Consider the following 18,507-nt stretch of genomic DNA (forward strand, 5'->3'; position numbering starts at 1 on the left):
AGGAAGAAGGAAGGGGAGCGACTGCCCGCGTCCTGGCCCGTCCGCACACTTACCCCAGGCGAGGAAAGGTCCCCGCCCCAGCGAGGCGCCTCCGACCGAGCTCCCGGCAGGCTCCGGAGCCGCCCCGGGCAAGCGCGCGACTCAGGGCGGGGAGGGGACGGAAGGGGAAGCGGGACAGGAAGAGGAGCCGCGCAATAGCACAGTCGCTGCTACCGCTAGGCCGAGCAGCACCCGAGCCCTGCGGGCGCCGGGAGGGGAGGGCAGGGAGCCTTCGGCAATGGCGACGGCCGGGGCCAGAGGGGAAGCGGAACAACCGCCGCCGCTGCGCGTGGCCACAACCCTAGGGGCGGGCAACGACGGGGAGCGGGGAGGGGCGGAGCCAAGACCCCTCCCCTCCCGGTCCCAAGCCTGGAGCTCCACGGGGCGGAGAACGGCACCGCTTCCCAATGGGCGGGCTCGCGTGGGGGTTCCTGGGAGTTGTAGTTTAGAGATGTGTGCTGCTTCCCTCTCCCTTTCTCTGGGTATTCTTTATATTGAGACAGCAGTCCTTCATTTAACTCAGCATTGTCTCCAGTCAGGTCTGTGCCGATCGAAGATGCTGACAGACAATTGCTGTTATATGAATCTGCTATATGTTTCTGGGAATTCATTATCTATTTTGCTATTTACCTACAAACTTACTATATTTTGCAACTAAATTTAGTCCCACTTCTTTGCAAATTAAAGCGTGTTTTATCTTTGGAGGAGTTATCAACATATTCACTCATCCTACAAATATATGAGTTAGTCTAATATGTACCAGAGACTGTTAAAGTATTCAGAGATACAAAGGTGAACATGAGTCACTTTGCCTTTGTGGAGCTTACAAATATTAAAACACAATAATTAAAATAATGATATCTAGTATGAGGGAAAAACTGGGGAGGTTACTTTGGAGAGGGTGACTAGAGAGGCATCTTTAAGGAGGTAACATTTAAGCTGAGAACAGAAAGAGCGAGCCACGAGAAGCACCCAGGAGAAAGCACTACAAACAGAAAGAGGACAGAAGGGCTCAGTTAAGGAGGCCTTAAAAAAAAAAAAAAAGAAAAAGAAGGCCTGTGTGGCTGGAGCTTAGGGCATTAGAGTAATTAAAACATTAGAGTAAATAAGATTCAAGTCAAGAGGATCTTGAATGCCATGGTAAGGAGTTTGGACTTTATTCCAAGAGGCTATTAAATAGTTTTAAGCAGGTAAGTGATGTTATCTGGTTTACACTTTAAGATCACTAGACTGCTATGTAGAGAATGGAGTATAGAGATACAAGAACAGAACTAGGGAGGCAGTAATTATGACTGTCTCTAGGGAGAAAGGTAGTCAGATTGTGCTTATCTATAGAAGTAAAGCAAAACTTAATTGACATGGAGTACAAGAGAAAGTAATCAAGAAGCAATATGACACTATTAGATAACCTGAAAAAGTCTTCATTATTAAACATATGGAAATTCTGGATAAAAAAGAACATCTTTTCAAAGGCATAACTAAGCTTTCAAGAAAGAGAGAGGAATGCCTCTGATGTCTTTCAAAGTCCACACTCAACCCAAAGTGGAAGCAAGAAACCAGAGTGGTAATCAGGACAATGAAGCCATGGTGGTGTTGAGGATATCTACTTATCTCAGAAATCTCTATGGTTTTACTGGTTGCACAGGAGAGAGGAGATCAAAGACAAAGCCTTAGCCTATATATGGAGTTAGGACTGTGATCCTGCATAAGGCTGGGAAACTTGAAGGGCTACACCATCCAAGAAGAGAATGGAGAGAAAAAAAACACCTCCCTATAGAAACACCAACCCAAGGAGATAAGCAGACATTTCTGTTTTAGCCTAGATTTGGCATGAAGGGGAAAAATTTTCCCTTTATAATTCATAACCACAGTTTCCTTTACATGGGTTTTAAAGTTCAAATTTATAGTTTCCACAATGTCCAGGAAATCTCTGAAAAGGAACCAAATAGAACTTCAAGAAATAAAAAACATAATAATTGAAACCAAAGTCAATGTTTGGAATAAACAGCAGATTACATACAGTTGAAGAGAGAATTAGTAAACTGGAATACAGAACTAAAGAAATTACTGAGAGCGGCCCAAAGAGGAAATATGGAAGATTAAGAGACATGGGGATAGATTGTGAAGGGCTGCCATAGGCTTAATGAGAACTCCAGGAGAGAGGAGAAAGAAAAAAAAAGGAGGCACTGTAAGATACTGCTAAGAATTTTCCAAAATTGATTAAATACAAGGGCATTCAGATTCAGGAAACAAAGCAAGTCCCAATCAGGACAAGTAAAAGAAATCTTCTCAAAGTAAAACTGCAGAATACCAAAAATAAAATGACCAGAAAGAAAACATAAAAACATATAAACAACTATTAAGTCTACTACAGATCTCTCAATTGCAACAATGGGTGCCAGTTGATAATGGAAAATATTTTCAAAGTACCAAGAGAAAATAACCAAACTTAGAAATGTACACATAGCTAAATTATCAGTCATATGAGTGAGGGTGAAATAAAAATATCATCAAACAAAAACAAAGATGTTACCAATGACAAAGACCTACTAAAGAAACTACTTAAAAAGATATACTTCAGGAAGAAAGTAGTTTCATTAGTAAGGTGAGATGCAAGAAATCAAGCAGATAGCTAAATCTACCATCCTATCGCTGTTTAGGACAATCCTGAAGAGCATACTTAGTCTATATTATTTCATTCTCTCACAGCCTACCAAATCTTACAGTCAGCTTCCTGCCAATAGCATATTTTGTAAGTTTGAAGGATGATACAGATAGGTGTTGGTCACCTCACTCTAATTTATCTCCATATCATATCAATCAGCATCAATTACCAAAATATAGATGAGTACTTTGAAATGAACAGAATACATCTGACTAGGATAATCCTTAAGCTCATTATATTCTGAAAAAATTAAAGCTGCAATAGGTTTTTCCACTTCCCAAGTATGTATGTATGTACCATCCTCTGTGAAATCTAGCTAAAATATCTAAGTTCCTGGTAGAGTGAAACTAACTCTCTCTCTCTCTCTCTCTCTCTCTCTCTCTCTCTCTCTCTCTCTTTCTCTCTCTCTCTCTCTCTCACACACACACACACACACACACACACACACACACCCTCTGTCCCCCACAACCCTTAGCTGAGGTAACTTGCATCTCTGTTCTTTTCATCCAAAAGAATATAACACAATACTTTAAGAAAAAGAAATCATAGAATACTGGAACACAATAACCAAGAGAACCAAGACCATGCACAGAATTACAAAACTGATTTTAAAAAAATAAAGTGCTTAGTCATTTTTTAAGTCCAAAGAAGATAATATAAAGAGTTCAAAATCAGAATTGTTCTGTTCTATCAAAAGTGATGTCATTTGTAATCATTTATCAGGCAAGAATGATCATATCAAAATATTCTTCACTCACATTCACAATATTTTACCCTGCTGAATACCTGTATAAATGAGTAAATGGCTGAATCATGTTCTGAGCCACAATCTCAAATATTGCCTTGAAAACTTGTTTAAACATTGATGAAATTGGTTCTGATGTGCAAAAGAAAATAAAGATTCCCTCTCCTCTCTCTCTATCTCTCTCTCTCTCTCTCTGTCTCTCTCTCTCTCTCAGTGGTTAAATAGTACCATGTTAACCCCACCTGTCTAACCAAGTTCTAAAATGTTGTCTGTTGATTTTACTGAATCTTAACTGACACATAATTCTATTTCGATGCCATTATATTATTCTATTGTGACAGAAATGCTTGTAAAACATGGAATTCTTTCTTGTAGAAATCACTAAAGATATAAAACTAGATTGGATTGAAATTTTAGTTATTTTAAAGATGTCTAGTATTTCTGCTTTATGGCATTGGTAGCCTCTTTCAATATTTAAGTTCTCAAACACATCTTCAAAAAGAACTGTTATGACTAATCAAGCCATATATGTCAAGTTATAAAAGGTTTATTCCCATAAAAACACCAGAATGTTTTAGGAAATTAAGCAGTGATAACATATATAAACATATATCACATCCCATTACTCTATTTAAAACAACTGCATTGCAACATACCCTGGATTTTTAGCTTCTGTTTTGGAACATGCCTGGTCCAAATAAATTGCCCTGAACAAATATAATGGTAAATTTGCCTTTTTATTTTTTAATTACCTTATGGCACTTATTTTATTTTCTACTTTTTTTCCAAAGAACAACAGTAAATCAAGAACTTTTGTTTACAAAGATATTTTTGTAAATGGCCAACTTAATATACTCTTTAAAATGACAATCTGAATTGTCTTCCTGACAAATTAAGTATGAAATCAGAACTAAATATTAGTATTAGTGTTTCATCAAGCTCTTTGTTAATTCATAGATTCAAAAGCAGTATAAAATATAGGAGAATGGAAATGTTTTAAGAAATAATCAATTTTCATATTAATAATTTCTTACTGTTCTACTTTAATGATTTTCTTTGACACTCTGCATAAATAACTTCAATGTTCTCATAAAATTAACATTTAAGTCAACTCTGATTCATTCAAATTATTTTTATTTATAATGATTTTCTCAATGTTTAGCTTAAATATAAATGTTTCTTTCACCAAATGAGAGTAATTTGTCTCTAATACATAAAAAACTCATTTTTCTAACCCAAATGGACATATCACAAAATAAATAGTAATTTAACAGAATTAAGTTTCCTCTTGTCACTTGATGCTTGAGGATTATCAAAGGCCTACACAACAGAGCACTAAATTTTGGAATTAGCTGAGAATGGCCCAAAATTTCCTCTAGTAAACATAATTTTAGCTAAAAATGAAGACAAAAGACAAAAGTAGTGATATAATTCTAGAAGAACACTTCTAGTCACAAATGAATAGGTCTTATTTAGATTTATAAGCAGCATTTAACCGCATAAAACTTATAGGGAGAAATGGCCATATTTGAAAACAGCAACGAGGATCAAAGTAGAACACAGGATGGTAATAAGCAAAGTCACAGAACATACTAAAGAGGTATGTATAGTTAGTCCCACTGGAACCTGCAGAGTCACATTCTTATATACCTATGGAGAGAGATCGATAGAGAAGTTAGAGACATTGAAAATGAATGTCCTAAGTGATACCACTATTTATTTTTAATTTTTTTCTTTTAAATATCTTTCAGCCAATGCTACACTACATGTAACAGGTTTGAATGATTCTTTTGGATGCAACGTTTAATGTAGACAAATCAAAATCAAGTCCTATAATAATTCTGAAATTCTAATTACTTTTGACTTTTCTATCTCTTACATTGAGTTGAGCATATTCTTTAAAAAAAAAAAAATGTTGGCTATATGCCAATAAACATTTACTTCCTCTATGTTTCATATTAGAATACAGAATTCTAAGTTGAAACCATAAAAAACATTAAAACAGCACTAAAACTAAAATATTTGTTTGTTTTGCTGTTTCCCCCAAACAGCTATTTAAAGTTTGTTTGTTCAGAAATTTCAAAACTGAATGTATCCTTTACTGTTAACATCAACTTACTAGTGATACTGATTAGCAATAATAAAATTCTCCTATATTCAACTTAGTTTTTATTTTCTATCTGGTTTTGAAGATAAAGAGTTCAATTAGAAACTCTGGGAAATTTCATGGTTTAAAAATAGGTTTTAAAAACATTAAAATTAGGTAACTTGGGATTTTTTTTTCATTTTTTTGTCTATTGAAATATAATAGACAATTAGTTGCTTGTATTTACATTGTACAATTCAATGAGTTTTTATCCACTTACAGTTGGCATACAATATACCAGTTTCAGCTGTATAGCATAGTAATCAGGAATCCACGAAACTCACAGAGTGATCACCCCATTAAATCTAGTACCCTGCTTCCCCCTTACATATTTATTACATTGTTAACCATCTTCCCCATGCTACACTCTACATCTTCATGTCTATTTTGCAACTATCCATTTGTACGTCTTAATCTCTTTGCTTTTTTTTTTGCTGTCCACCAATGCCCCTCCTATCTAGTAACCCTCTAAATATTCTCTGTATCTATGAGTTTATTTCCTTCTGTTGTTGTTGTTGTTGATTTTGTTCTTTAGATTCTACATGTACCTGAAATGATGCGATATTTGTCTTTCTCTATCCGACCCATTTCATTCAGTACAGTACCTTCTAGGTCCATCAAAGCAATATCTTTTTTCATCCCCTTCCTTTTAGTCTGTGTGTGTCTTTTAATCTGAAATGAGTCTTTTGTAGGCAGCATACGTAGGAGTCTTTTCTTATCCATTTAGCCACTCTTTCTTTTGGTTGAAGCATTTAATTCTTTTCCATTTGAGGTACTTGTTGATAGGAATGTAGTTATTACCATTCTTTATTCCTGTTTTTGACACATGCCTTTCCTTCTTAAAAAAGTCCCTCCAACATTTCCTGTAATATTGGCTTGGTAATGATAAATTCCTTTAGCTTATTTTTGTCTGGGAAGCTCTTTATCTGTCCTTTGACTCTGAATAATAGCTTTATGGATAAAGTATTCTCGGTTGTAGATCCTGGGTCTTTATCACGTCGAATATTTTTTGCCAAGCCCTTCTGTCCTGCATAGTAGTACCTTTTGAGAAATCAGTTGTGTCTTACAGTAGTACCTTTTGAGAAATCAGTTGTGTCTCCCTTATAGGTAACTGATTTTTTCTTGCTGCTTTAAGATTCTTTGTATGTAACCTTTGGAATATTAATAATGATGAGTCTTGGTGGGGCCTCATTGGATTCTTGGTTTCAGGGATTCTCTGAGCTTCCTGGGGTTGTATGTCTATTTCCTTTACCAGATTAAGGAAGTTTTCCATCATTATTTCTTCAAATATATATTCAACATGTTGTTCTCCTTCTTCAGTTACCCTTATGACACAGATATTTTTACCTTTAATAGGGTCCCATAGGCTCCTTAAATTATTTTTATAAATGCCTTAGCATCTGATCTCTTGCCATTCTGATTGTGTGTCCCTGGCTTTCCCATCATCCAAATAGGGCATTTGATCCTTTTCTTTATTCACTTTGTTTATTCCGTTTAATATATTTCTCATCTCAGATAATGTGTTCTTCATTTCAGACTGGTTCCCTTTCATAATTTACATTTTTGTTTTTTATCTCTTTGTTGAAGTTCTCACTGAATTTATCTACACTTCCCCCAAGTTCATTGAGCATCTTTATAACCAGCGTTTTGAACTCTGTATCTATTACATTGCTTGACTCTATTATATCTGGATCTCTGTTCTGTTCTCTCATATGGTTCTGCTTCTTTGTCTTCCCATTTTGGCTGCCTTTCTGTGTCTGTTTCTATGTACTACACAAAGCTCCTAAGTCTCCCAGTCTTATTAGTGTGGCTTTGTGAAGTAGATGTCCAGTGGCACGGTCCTGAGAGGAGTTTAGCTGCAGGCCAAATTTAGGCCAAGCCTGTGCCCCTCTGGGGCCACCTGTTAAGATTCAGCAAGCAATCCACAGATGCTGTGCTTACAGTTGCCTCAAAAGGCCACACCATAAACCAAGGCAAGCTGCCTGCAGTGTGAGTCTAGGCGCTGTTCAGCAAGGAGCACCTGACTTGCTGAGGATATACTTGGATGTGGCTTGGGTGGGACCACAAGTTGGGGGAGGTGGGATTTCAGGGGAATCCTCTGGGCAGAGCGACCTCTGTTATCCTGTTTGATGACATTTGGGCTATGGCAGCACTGAGTCTGCACACTGGGAGGGAGTTGGGCTCAACAGAAGAATAATGGATACCGCTGGCACTTCTCTACAAAGCAAGTCTCGCCTCGGCCCTCACTCCGACAACTCAATGTCTCCCTGTAGGTCCCTGGTGCCCCCTGTGCACAGCACTGGTGCTGAGAGCGAGCAGGTCCATCATTGCAAAAGTCTGCTTGTGAGTACGGCCCCTTTAAGAGGCATCTGCCACTGCCACAGACACTCGGGACCCAGCAGCCTCACATCCTCGTCCCGTCCTACCTTCTGCCATTGCAGGGTGATTTCTTAGTTCTCTCCCTAGTTGTATGCCTTGTTCATCTAGATCCCAGGCGATTTTTCCTTGCTATTTGCTCCTTGTTTCCGTCACAACTTTGATTTGGTCGCCAGAGGAATGAACAGAGCCTCTATCAGCTACGCCATATTTTTTCCCCTTGAACTTGAGAATTTTTATTTTTGGTGTCCTTTTATAAATATCTAGATTATAATTTCACATCCCCCCAAAAAACATATTACCAACACAATCTGTAATAAAGGGGTATTTGAAAATTATCTTTCAAAAATTGGCATCTTAAACAATCTCTGGTATAGATCACCACCTTAGCAATGGTCACCTATTTTTCTGGTATATATAAACAAGATATATAACACAAAGGAAAAAGAATAAAACTGCTTAATTATGACCTCCCTTTTTAAGTTACATGGTCTTAAAGAGAACTGAATTCAAAATGTTTTAATAAAATATTTATTTTGTAGCAATGCACACTATCAATTTTTATAACCAATAAATCATAAACACTAACCATACTCTTCACTTACATAAGAAAATCAAATGCAATTCTCCATATGTATTTTAGAGTTTGGAAAAGAATTCAGATACCATATATGTGATATTGTGATTTATAATAATACATATTTGGTTTTCATTCACCTTTCTGGCTCTTGGCTTCCAAAATCCTTGGAATTTCCTAAGTGTTGACTGTGAGCCAGGTATCTTTTGTTATCTTGATGAAGTGATTTTGGAAAGCACCTAAGGATGAGGGCTGGTTGCAAATGGAGCCAAACATGTAATTAGAGGGTCAGAACTTTCATTCCCACCTCCTGACCTTCAGAGAGAGAAGAGGGGCTAGCGGCATTATACAGAGACCACTCCCAAGAGAGGAAAGAAGTAGACTATGTTAACTATAAGAGGTAAGAAGAAAACAGTAGACTCCTTAGACAAAGCCAGTGTTAATGAAGTATTAATAGTTACCTAATAACAAAACAAGTTGGGAGGTCAAAAGTATAAAAATGGTCTTAAACAGCCTAGTTAGATATATAATAGCAATAAAACTGTCTAAAAACTAGCGCAGCTAAATTTTATTTTCCTTTTTTCACTTGTTTGGTGAAATATAATAAATTTTGTTGTTCAAAAATTAAAAATTTTTAAATAAAATAAAGTTTTAACTAGATGGACATACTAGTTTTTCTCTGCCATTCCACACCTTTAAAAAAGCATATCAGAGGGGAAAAAAATGGCGTAGATGATCCAGGCTCTGTTTTTCCCTCTGGCAACCAAATCAAAGTTGTGATGGAAGCAAGGAGCAGCAGCAAGGAAAAATCGTCAGGGATCCAGAGGAACAAGCAATACAACGGCAAAAGGTAGGACGCGGCACTGCCGGGTCTCGAGAAGCTGAGTGAGGCGGAGGCTGTAGCAGTGGCGGATGCCTATTAAAGGGACCACATCAGAGAGCGGATTTTCGTGGTGAAGGACCTGCTCGCTCTAAGCACCAATGCCAATTTGGCTTGTGCGCAGGGGGCACCAGGGACTTACAGGAAGACATTGTCGGAGTGAGGGCCAAGGTGAGATTCGCTCTGTATAGAACTGCCAGTGGTACCCATTGTTCCCTGTTGAGCCCTCTCCACTATCTGCTCCACTGGTAGCGCAGCCATAGCTGAGACTTCATCAAACTGGATAAGAGGTAGCTCCACCCTCTAAAACCCCGCCTCCCCCAACTCGCAGCCCCACCCAAGCCACATTCAGGTATATCCTCAGAAAGTCAGATGCGTGTTGCTGAGCAGCACCTAGACTCACACTGCAGGTAGCTGGCCTTGGTTTCTGGTTTCTTGGTTTGAGGCAACTGTAAGCACAGCATCTGTGGATTGCTTGCTGAATCTAAATAGGTGGCCCGGAGGGGTAGAGGTTTGGACTAAACTTGGCCTGCAGCTGAACCCCTCTCAGGACTGTGCCACTAGACACCTACTTCACAAAGCCACACTAATAAGACTGGGAGACTTAGGAGCTTTGTGTAGTACATAGAAACAGACACAGAAAGGCAGCCAAAACGGGAAGACAAAGAAGCAGAAACCATATGAGAGAACAGAACAGAGATCCAGATATAATAGAATCAAGCAATCTAACAGATACAGAGTTCAAAACGCTGGTTATAAAGATGCTCAATGAACTTGGGGGAAGTGTAGATAAATTCAGTGAGAACTTCAACAAAGAGATAAAACATAAAAATGTAAATTATGAAAGGGAACTAGTCTGAAATGAAGAACGCAATATCTGAGATGAGAAGTATATTAAATGGAATAAGCAAAGGAATAAACAAAGTGAATACAGAAAAGGATCAAATGCCCTATCTAGAGGATGGGAAAGCCAAGGACATGCAATCAGAATGGCAAGAGATCAGATGCCAAGGCATTTATAAAAATAATTTAAGAAGCCTATGGGACACTACTAAGGGTCCAAATATCCGTCTGATCGGCGTAACTGAAGAAAATCAAGATGTTGAATATATATTTGAAGAAATAATGATGGAAAAGTTCCCTAACCTGGTGAAAGAAACGGACATAAAACCTCAGGAAGCTCAGAGAATTCCAAAAATCAGGATCTAAAGAGGCCCACACCAAGACACATCACAATTAAAATGCCAAAGGTAAAATACAAAGAATATTAAAAACAGCAAGAGAAAAAGAAGTAATTACTTATAAGGGAGCACCCGTAAGACTGGCAGCTGATTTCTCAAAAGATACTATGCAGGATAGAAGGGCTTGGCAAAAAATATTCGACAGGATGAAGACCCAGGATATACAATCAAGGATACTTTATCCAGCAAAGCTATCATTTAGAGTTGAAGGACAGATAAAGAGCATCCCAGACAAAAATAAGCTAAAGGAATTATCACCACCAAGCCGGTATTACAGGAAATGTTAGAGGGACTTCTTTAAGAAGAAAAAACATGTATCAAAAATGGAAATAAAGAATGGTACATGCCTATCAACAAGTACCTCAAATGGAAAAGAATTAAGTGCTCCAACCAAAAGATAGAGTGGATGAAAGGAAAGGAAAACAAGACCCCTACATGTTGCCTATAAGAGACTCACTTCAGATTAAAAGATACACAGAGACTAAAAGGAAGGGGATGGAAAAAGATATTGCTCTGATGGACTTAACCTAAAAGGTATTTAAGTCAGACAGAGAAAGATAAACACTATATGATTTCACTTACATGTGGAATCTAAGGAATGAAAAGAACAAAGTAAACAAAAACAGACTCACAAATATAGTGGACAATTTGGTGACGTACAGAGGGGTGGGGGGTGGGGCCTGGGAGAATGAGATGAAGGGTAAAAGAAGTACAAATTAGTAGCTGATGGATGGTCATCGGGACAGCACGGAAAATGCAGTAAGCATTAATATGTTGGCTAGGTGGAGGGTCAGGGGAGGGAGGGAACGATTGGGGAGATTGTTTTACGAACTATACAGATGTCTAACATGTAGTGTATACTTGAAACTAATTAAAATAAATAAATTTAGGAATAAAAAAAAGCATAACAGCTATACTTAAGCTCTGGACTAATGAGGCATGGTACTAACCTGAATCTCCAGCCCCCAGATTAAATAAATGATTCTACGACTCTGTATAAATGAGGAACCACTGTTGCCATTAGTGGCAAAGAAACATTAAAAATATATATATTTAAAAAAAAGCTATCTATAATAGAATAGAAAATTCTAGTCCCTTAAATGTGGTAGAAACATAAAAAGTTTTAAATGAGGGCACGATCTAAAAACACAAAATATTAACTTACTGATTTATATTTCATATTGTTCCATTGGCAAATATCCTTAGTCTTCAAAGCACAAGGAGCTGCCACTTCTGACTGAGCCCAGCATTTCAGAATTGGAAACTCTGAAAAAAGTGTTAGAAGATCATATCAGAAAACCTGTACTGTACTACAGGCTAGGTCAGTCTTTCATGCTGTGATATGAATATGCAAACATTTTAATACACAATATGTAATTATAAAATTACAAAGACTGTGCAGAAGTTGAGCATGAGTTCTTAACAAATCCCATCATGCTAGGCGCCACTTTGAAAATTCTTTAAACTTTTTTTGAAGTATAACATATATTCAGAACAGTAAACAGATCCTAAACACAAGATAAATTGCCATTGAGTAAAAACACCCACATAAAGAGCACACATACCAAAATTTTATATTCTATTATAGCTTTTTCTTTTCAAGATTTCTTTGCTTCTGATGGCAACATGGACCAAAAAAAAAAAAAGAAACAATACCAGATCGCTCTCTCAAGAGGTGGCACTTTTTCAAACCTTATTTAGTCTAAGTAAAAAGTATCACTAATAGAAACAAATTAGGTTGGGTGAAGAAAGCTAACATAGTTGAACACTTTTTCATTTTCTCATCATGAAATATATGATGACAGCAAACGTACGGACTAAAAACTTCGTATCTGCTAGTTTTCAGTAACAGTGTTATTGACTTTTGCAACCAGCCCAAAGAACCAAAATCTGAAAGGGTTTCTCCAAGTCTTGATTCTAGAAAGACTGAAAATGGTGAAAGCATCATTTTAAAAAATTTATGCAAATTCCCACATAAAAACAGAAAGAACAATTACACACAAAACCAAAAACTCGAGGACAACATTCAAACAAAACTAGGTGATAAGGTATTCCTTCAAACACCAAAATACATGCAAGTGGGGACAAAAGACCAACATTCACAATTCCTGCAATATCAACATGAATAAACAGCAGCAAAGGGGCAATGAGGATCAATGGCTGAAAAAGGAAACAAAACAGACATTATAAATCTACTCATAAAAGAACATAGCACCACCTATAGTCTTGTCAAAAAGAAACCTGAATCTGATCACATCTCTGGAGCCAGCTGCCAATTTCCAGGAAATAAAGAGGTCATATGAACTGTGTGAGTACAACCACCAAATCCCCAACTCTGAGAAACTCTACGAGTCAAATGACCCAAATTCTTCAACAGTTAAATTTTAAGAAAACAGATAGAAGGAACAGAGGGGAGATAAATTAAGAAGTTAATGGAAATAACAAAAAATTTTTAAATGGGCAACACTAAGCTCTAGTGTCTAAGAATGCCCCTTGGGTGATAAAAGTATAAAGAAAGATAAGGTAGTGATTAAAAGTCAGATAGTCTGAGAGGAAAAGAGGAGGCTATAATTGGGACAGGATACACAGAGCTGCTACTAGGGTGGGTGGCAGAGTTTCTTGACCTGGATGTTAGTTACAAGAATATCTGCCTTATAATAATTCACTAAACTATGTATTTGTGAAGTTTTTCTATATTTATGCTTTATCTTTATAATCAAAAAGTTAAAAAGAAAGGGAAAAACATCCTTTTGTTATCCCTTGACTTCAGACTTGACACTATACTTTTATTTTTATTTTCAACTCTCAGAAAAGACTTGCAATCCTCACCTTGGTCACAATACATCAACAAATCAGGGTTATTGACTACAATAAAAGTTTCTCCATCTTTACTATGTGGCCGATGATAGCGGTAGTGTACAGGCAAAAAAGCTTGGAAACAATCAATGCACTGTGAATCTTGTCTGGCATAAATGAGAACTTCAGATTCCTTGGACAAATAGTTGGGAGCTTCTATATTAAAATTTTCTGAAACCATCACTGCCTGTCAAAAAGAAAACAAATATTAATCCAGAAGAAATAAATTAGGAAAATTCTAAAAAAGAAAAATAAAACCAGAAGACTGCTATTAGAGGAAAAATAATGTCAAATTCATCATCCTTCTAATTTCCATTCTCCTTCCATCCTCAATTAAAAAAAAAAAAAAAGATGTGATCTATGTTTAATAAAAACTTGTTTACTAAAAGCAAACTGAGGAAATTATACTCCAAGGTGTAAAATTTTCCCATAATAAAAATTATTTCTATGTAATTTCCTTAACTTTTGTCCAAGTGATAAAACAGGTACCAAGAGAAATTTTGTGAATAAATATAGCATTATTCGATAAGTATGAAAACTATGACAAAAGATAGTTAACCCAGTGTTGGGTTAAAATGATTGGTATCATTCTAGGAATATTTTGTTCTTCAGAGAAGCAAGTATCCAGCCACTGCTTAAATATTTTCAATGACTGGAAGAGTCATCTCAATTTACCCACTGTTAAAAGGTTATTCCTTTTCTATGAGTTGAAACTTGATGCTCTGGCCCATAACATTCTCCCATTGTTCTTGCTTACAATATCTGCAATAAATCTATTCCTTAATTCACTAAAGGTCCTCAAACATCAGAAGGAAATCATGCTGCCTCCACTAAGTTTTCTCCTCCCCAAAGAAATATGCACTGTTCTCTCAGTTTATGACATGATTTCCAAACTATTCATCATATTAGTTGCCTTTGGAAATACACAGGGACTATAGCAGCAGTATTACTTTCTTTAGTTATAAATTATATTAGCTTTTAGCAGCCTTATTTCAGTATGATATCTATCTACCTACCTACCTATCTCATTCTTTAAAAAAAAAAAAGTAATACTTTATTTTTTAGAGCAGTTTTAGGTTTACAGAAAAAATGAGCAGAAAATACAATCTCCATATACCCCTTTAACTGCCCTTGCAACACTCAGTTTTCGCCATTATTAACATTAACGTGACACAATTCTTAAAATTGATAAGCCAATATTGACACATTATTATTAACTAAAGTCCATAGTTTAAGTTAGGGTTCCCTTTTTATTTTGTAGATTGTATGCATTTTGATAAATGTAAAATGTCACGAATCTACCATTATAGTATCATATAATTTCACTGACCCTGTGCACTACCTATTCATCCCTACATTTTTCATTTGAATTTTTTGAAGAAAACTTTAACTCTCATCCTATTTTTTTTCTAGTTGACTTTTTACTAATTAAATGCAGGAATTGAGATTTATTTCTATTAAATTTTATCTTTCTGGCCATAGTCCATTTATTTCTAGGCTGACGAGATTTGATTAAAATCTTAATCAGTCAACCAACATTTATGTAACATTTATGAATTTGATAACTATGTCTTCTGTATTTTCATCTAAGGAAAAAAAATGTTGACCAGGAGGATCAAAGAGCAAAGTTCTAAGAAATTACTAGACACTTCCCAATAGAAATTTATTAATGAACTCTTTTTGGGTACAACTAGGTGCAAATCAAAATAACATATAGTCCAAATTTTTCTATCTTGTCCAGGATGTATATATGACCTGATAATAATAAAGGTATTTTTCTTTGAGTACTTCCTACGTTGCTAGGTATTTCAAAGTTTATGTACATTATCTCCTTTAATTTTCACAAGAATCTTATCAGGCATGAACTATTAGCTCCATTATTTGTGTGATATGTGCCAATGAGCTGACTCCAAATCTTGGTGACCCTGTGAATAAGCGACAACCAAAATGTCCTGTCCTCAACTGTCCTGTGTAGTCCTGTAGTCATGCCTATGGCTTCTTTTATGGAGTCAATCCATCTCACATTTGGCCTTTTTCTTTTCCTTCTGCCTTATCCTTTTCCCAACACTAGTGTCTTTTCCAAAGAACCCTGCCTTCTCATAATGTGCCCAAAGAATGAGAGGTTCAGTTTTGTCATTTTTGCCCCAATGATGTTTCAGACTTAATTTGCTCTAGGACCCATTTGTTCACCTTTCTGGCAATCCAAGATATATGTAGAGCTCTCCTCCAACACCTTTTTTCTAATGAACCAAATTTTTTCTTATGAGCCTTTTTCACTGTCCAATTTTTGCATTCACAATGACCCTCAACAGAGACCCAGATCCTTTTTAAACCAAAACCAATTAAGAACCAGTGGAAGCTAATCCACAAACAACAACTTGAGGTCTTGGAGCTAGCTGACTTAGGTGTTTCGGCTCGGAGTTTCTTTGAAACCTAGTTACAATAGAGAAAAAATTGTACAAGTTGGTACATCAATTGACAGGTGATCAAAAACTCAGACATTTGGAGGTGTGTATATCACTTTAGATTCAAAACAACAGAAAAACATTTTTGGAGCTGAGTTGAGACTATGGCTCAAGGGGAAATCAAAAGTAATCTGGACAATGACCTGATACTGGTAAATCTCCCAAACGTGGCCAAAACCATAAATGCAACCCCAAAAAGTACAATGACTATGTACTTTTTGGGGTTGCATTTATGGTTTTTCTGCAAAAATCAGAATTATTCCATTTTTGCCACAGATAAAACAATAGCATGTTATCAAGAAATTTAAATTATGCATCAAAATTAATCCTAAAGCATCATGCATTGGTTAACAGACATGGACCTATACTTTTTCATGAGGACCCTCAACCACATATGTCACAAACCACCACAGCAAAGCTAAATGAATTAAGCTATGAAATAATGCCATATTTATAAGATTAGTCTCAGCTTTCTCTCATGGACTAGAACTCCAAAAAAAAATTTTCCCCAATTAAGACATAGTAATTGGTGCCTCTGAACAACTTATATAATCTAAAAATGTAAAACTTTATAAAAATGAAAAATATTATACTTTTCTGACACTGGGATGTTAATTCTTGGTTGTTTCAAGTGGGAGAGTACATCTGGTCCCTGCTTTCCAAGTTGGTCATGGCAGAAATCCTAACACTACATATTTTGAGTAAATAAAATTTATGATTTAAAAAACATAGTATTTCCATTTTGATCTACAAAACAGCAGTTTCATGTTTCAATCTAATATAATACCATTTTCAAAAACTGTTAGAGATTTTGATTAAATATATCTTACAGCCCTACCTAAAAATGAAATGAGTTTTATTTGATGTGCCTTATCCATAGAGAATCTATTTAAGGATTTATTTTCAAATTGCTCACAAATCATCATAAGCTTTTTATAAAACATTTTGTTGCCATATCACCCAATGATTTAGACCCACTGTTCCATATGCTGCAGCCAAAAATTTTATGTCATGGAACAGGGTCAAGATCACAATCTAAACATATACGCATCAGTCTTTCCCTACATATAAATTCCCTTCTATCCAGTTAAATTCATCATATAATGCCACCTCTCATGACAAAGTTCCTCCTTGGGCTACAGTGTCAACTCAGCTAGGCGGAAGGAAATAGCATCTAATCAAGAAATCAACTTGCAATTATCTCTATATGTCACAAATGAGACATCTAGTTTTCTAAAAATTTCCAAAATGAAAAAGTAAATTTACTTAAAAGGCTTATAATTAGGAGTTAGAAGATTTAGAAGCAAAAAATCAAGCAAAAGAGAAACTTGTCAAGCAATCTATAACTGGTACTCTTTACCCACCCCATTTTCTTATTATAGTTGAACTGCACACACCCCAGTCTCATCCCAACCAAAGCGTAGGCATCTGACCTCTTTCTGGGCAAAAAAATTTCACCTAGGCAAAAAAATTTCATTTTCTTAAAACATGGTAGGCAATTTCATTAAATAGATTTGAAAATGATTCCAATCCATGTCATTACAAGCCAAAACCTGCATTTAAATTTAAAAGCTATTATTTGAAATTTTAAAAGTCTCTTTCAGAATTCATGACTCAGTGAAGAAAAGAAACAAATGAGAAAAGCAATGAGATCTTTCCACATGTGTATATGTATCTAAACTGCCATATATGTGAACATGTGTATCAAAACTGCCATATATACACAAAAAACAGAACATATAAAGAAATTTGGTGACTGGGGGTTGAAATAGGTGGAAGCTTATCATTGTGTACCTTTTCTCATCTCTTGAATATTTGAACCATGAAAATGTAATTACCTATTCAAAAATAAATTTAAATAATAAAAAAGGTGAAGAAATTGGCCTAAACCACAATTAGAAATAAACTGCCATCATGAATGACTCCAAGTGTATCTATTTTGCCTTTTTAAAATTCATATGCAAATTATAATCTTACAATCAGAGACAGTATTTCCCAAAATTTCTTAATCAACTGAGTCATTAAAAGCAGATTTTGGGGTCCAATCCAAATTTATTGAATTAAGATGTCCCAGGAAGCCAATAATCTACAGTATAAGTACCCCTAGGTGATTCTTATTAAAGTTAGGAAAACCCTTAACTAAGGAGTAAGATTCATCTCTGGAAAGAGCAACAACTTTGCAATTAGACAACCCTGGACTCATTTCTTGGCTCTTCCTTTTAACTATGTGATCTTGGATAAGTAACATGGCCTCTTGGTGCCTCTGTATGCTTATCTATAAAATGAAGATAATACTTCCAGGGTTATTATAAAGATTAATCTATGTAAAGGTTATGGGACTTAATCTTCCTTTAATGCTTGCTTTCTTTTTTTAAAAAAAAAATTAAAGATATCTGGCATATAGAGAGCCAATAAATATTAATTTCCTTTCCTCCCATACCCAAATTATACAAATGTTGGGGTATATCTAATTTGACAAAATTGCTGTTGAAACTGTATTTATTATTATTATTCTCA

The 18,507-nt window shown here is 36.0% G+C and overlaps 2 protein-coding genes across 3 annotated transcripts in view; both read right to left on the reverse strand.

The window, feature by feature from the left end:
* Nucleotides 1-338, reverse strand: part of PAK2 (p21 (RAC1) activated kinase 2) — a 78,080-nt gene extending 77,742 nt beyond the window's left edge. The window contains exon 1 of the mRNA XM_011386376.2: nt 54-338. The gene's annotated coding sequence lies outside the window, so the exon portion shown is untranslated. The remainder of the gene's footprint in view (nt 1-53) is intronic.
* A 3,642-nt stretch (nt 339-3,980) lies between these two features.
* Nucleotides 3,981-13,733, reverse strand: LOC105310173 (phosphatidylinositol-glycan biosynthesis class X protein). Of its 2 annotated transcripts, none has more exons than XM_011386377.2 (3): nt 13,499-13,733; nt 11,835-11,935; nt 3,981-5,099 (listed from the first exon to the last, which is right to left on the reverse strand). In XM_011386377.2, exons 1-3 carry the CDS (start codon nt 13,704-13,706, stop codon nt 4,956-4,958), a joined length of 453 nt encoding a protein of 150 aa, XP_011384679.1. In that variant the 5' UTR covers nt 13,707-13,733; the 3' UTR covers nt 3,981-4,955. The 2 variants fall into 2 exon arrangements, with proteins under 2 accessions (XP_011384679.1, XP_011384680.1); XM_011386378.2 differs by lacking the exon at nt 3,981-5,099 and adding an exon at nt 8,487-8,800.
* Between the last annotated feature and the right edge of the window lie 4,774 nt (nt 13,734-18,507).

Source organism: Pteropus vampyrus, unplaced genomic scaffold, assembly GCF_000151845.1.
Source record: "Pteropus vampyrus isolate Shadow unplaced genomic scaffold, Pvam_2.0 Scaffold1327, whole genome shotgun sequence".
Taxonomy (NCBI): Eukaryota; Metazoa; Chordata; class Mammalia; order Chiroptera; family Pteropodidae; genus Pteropus; species Pteropus vampyrus.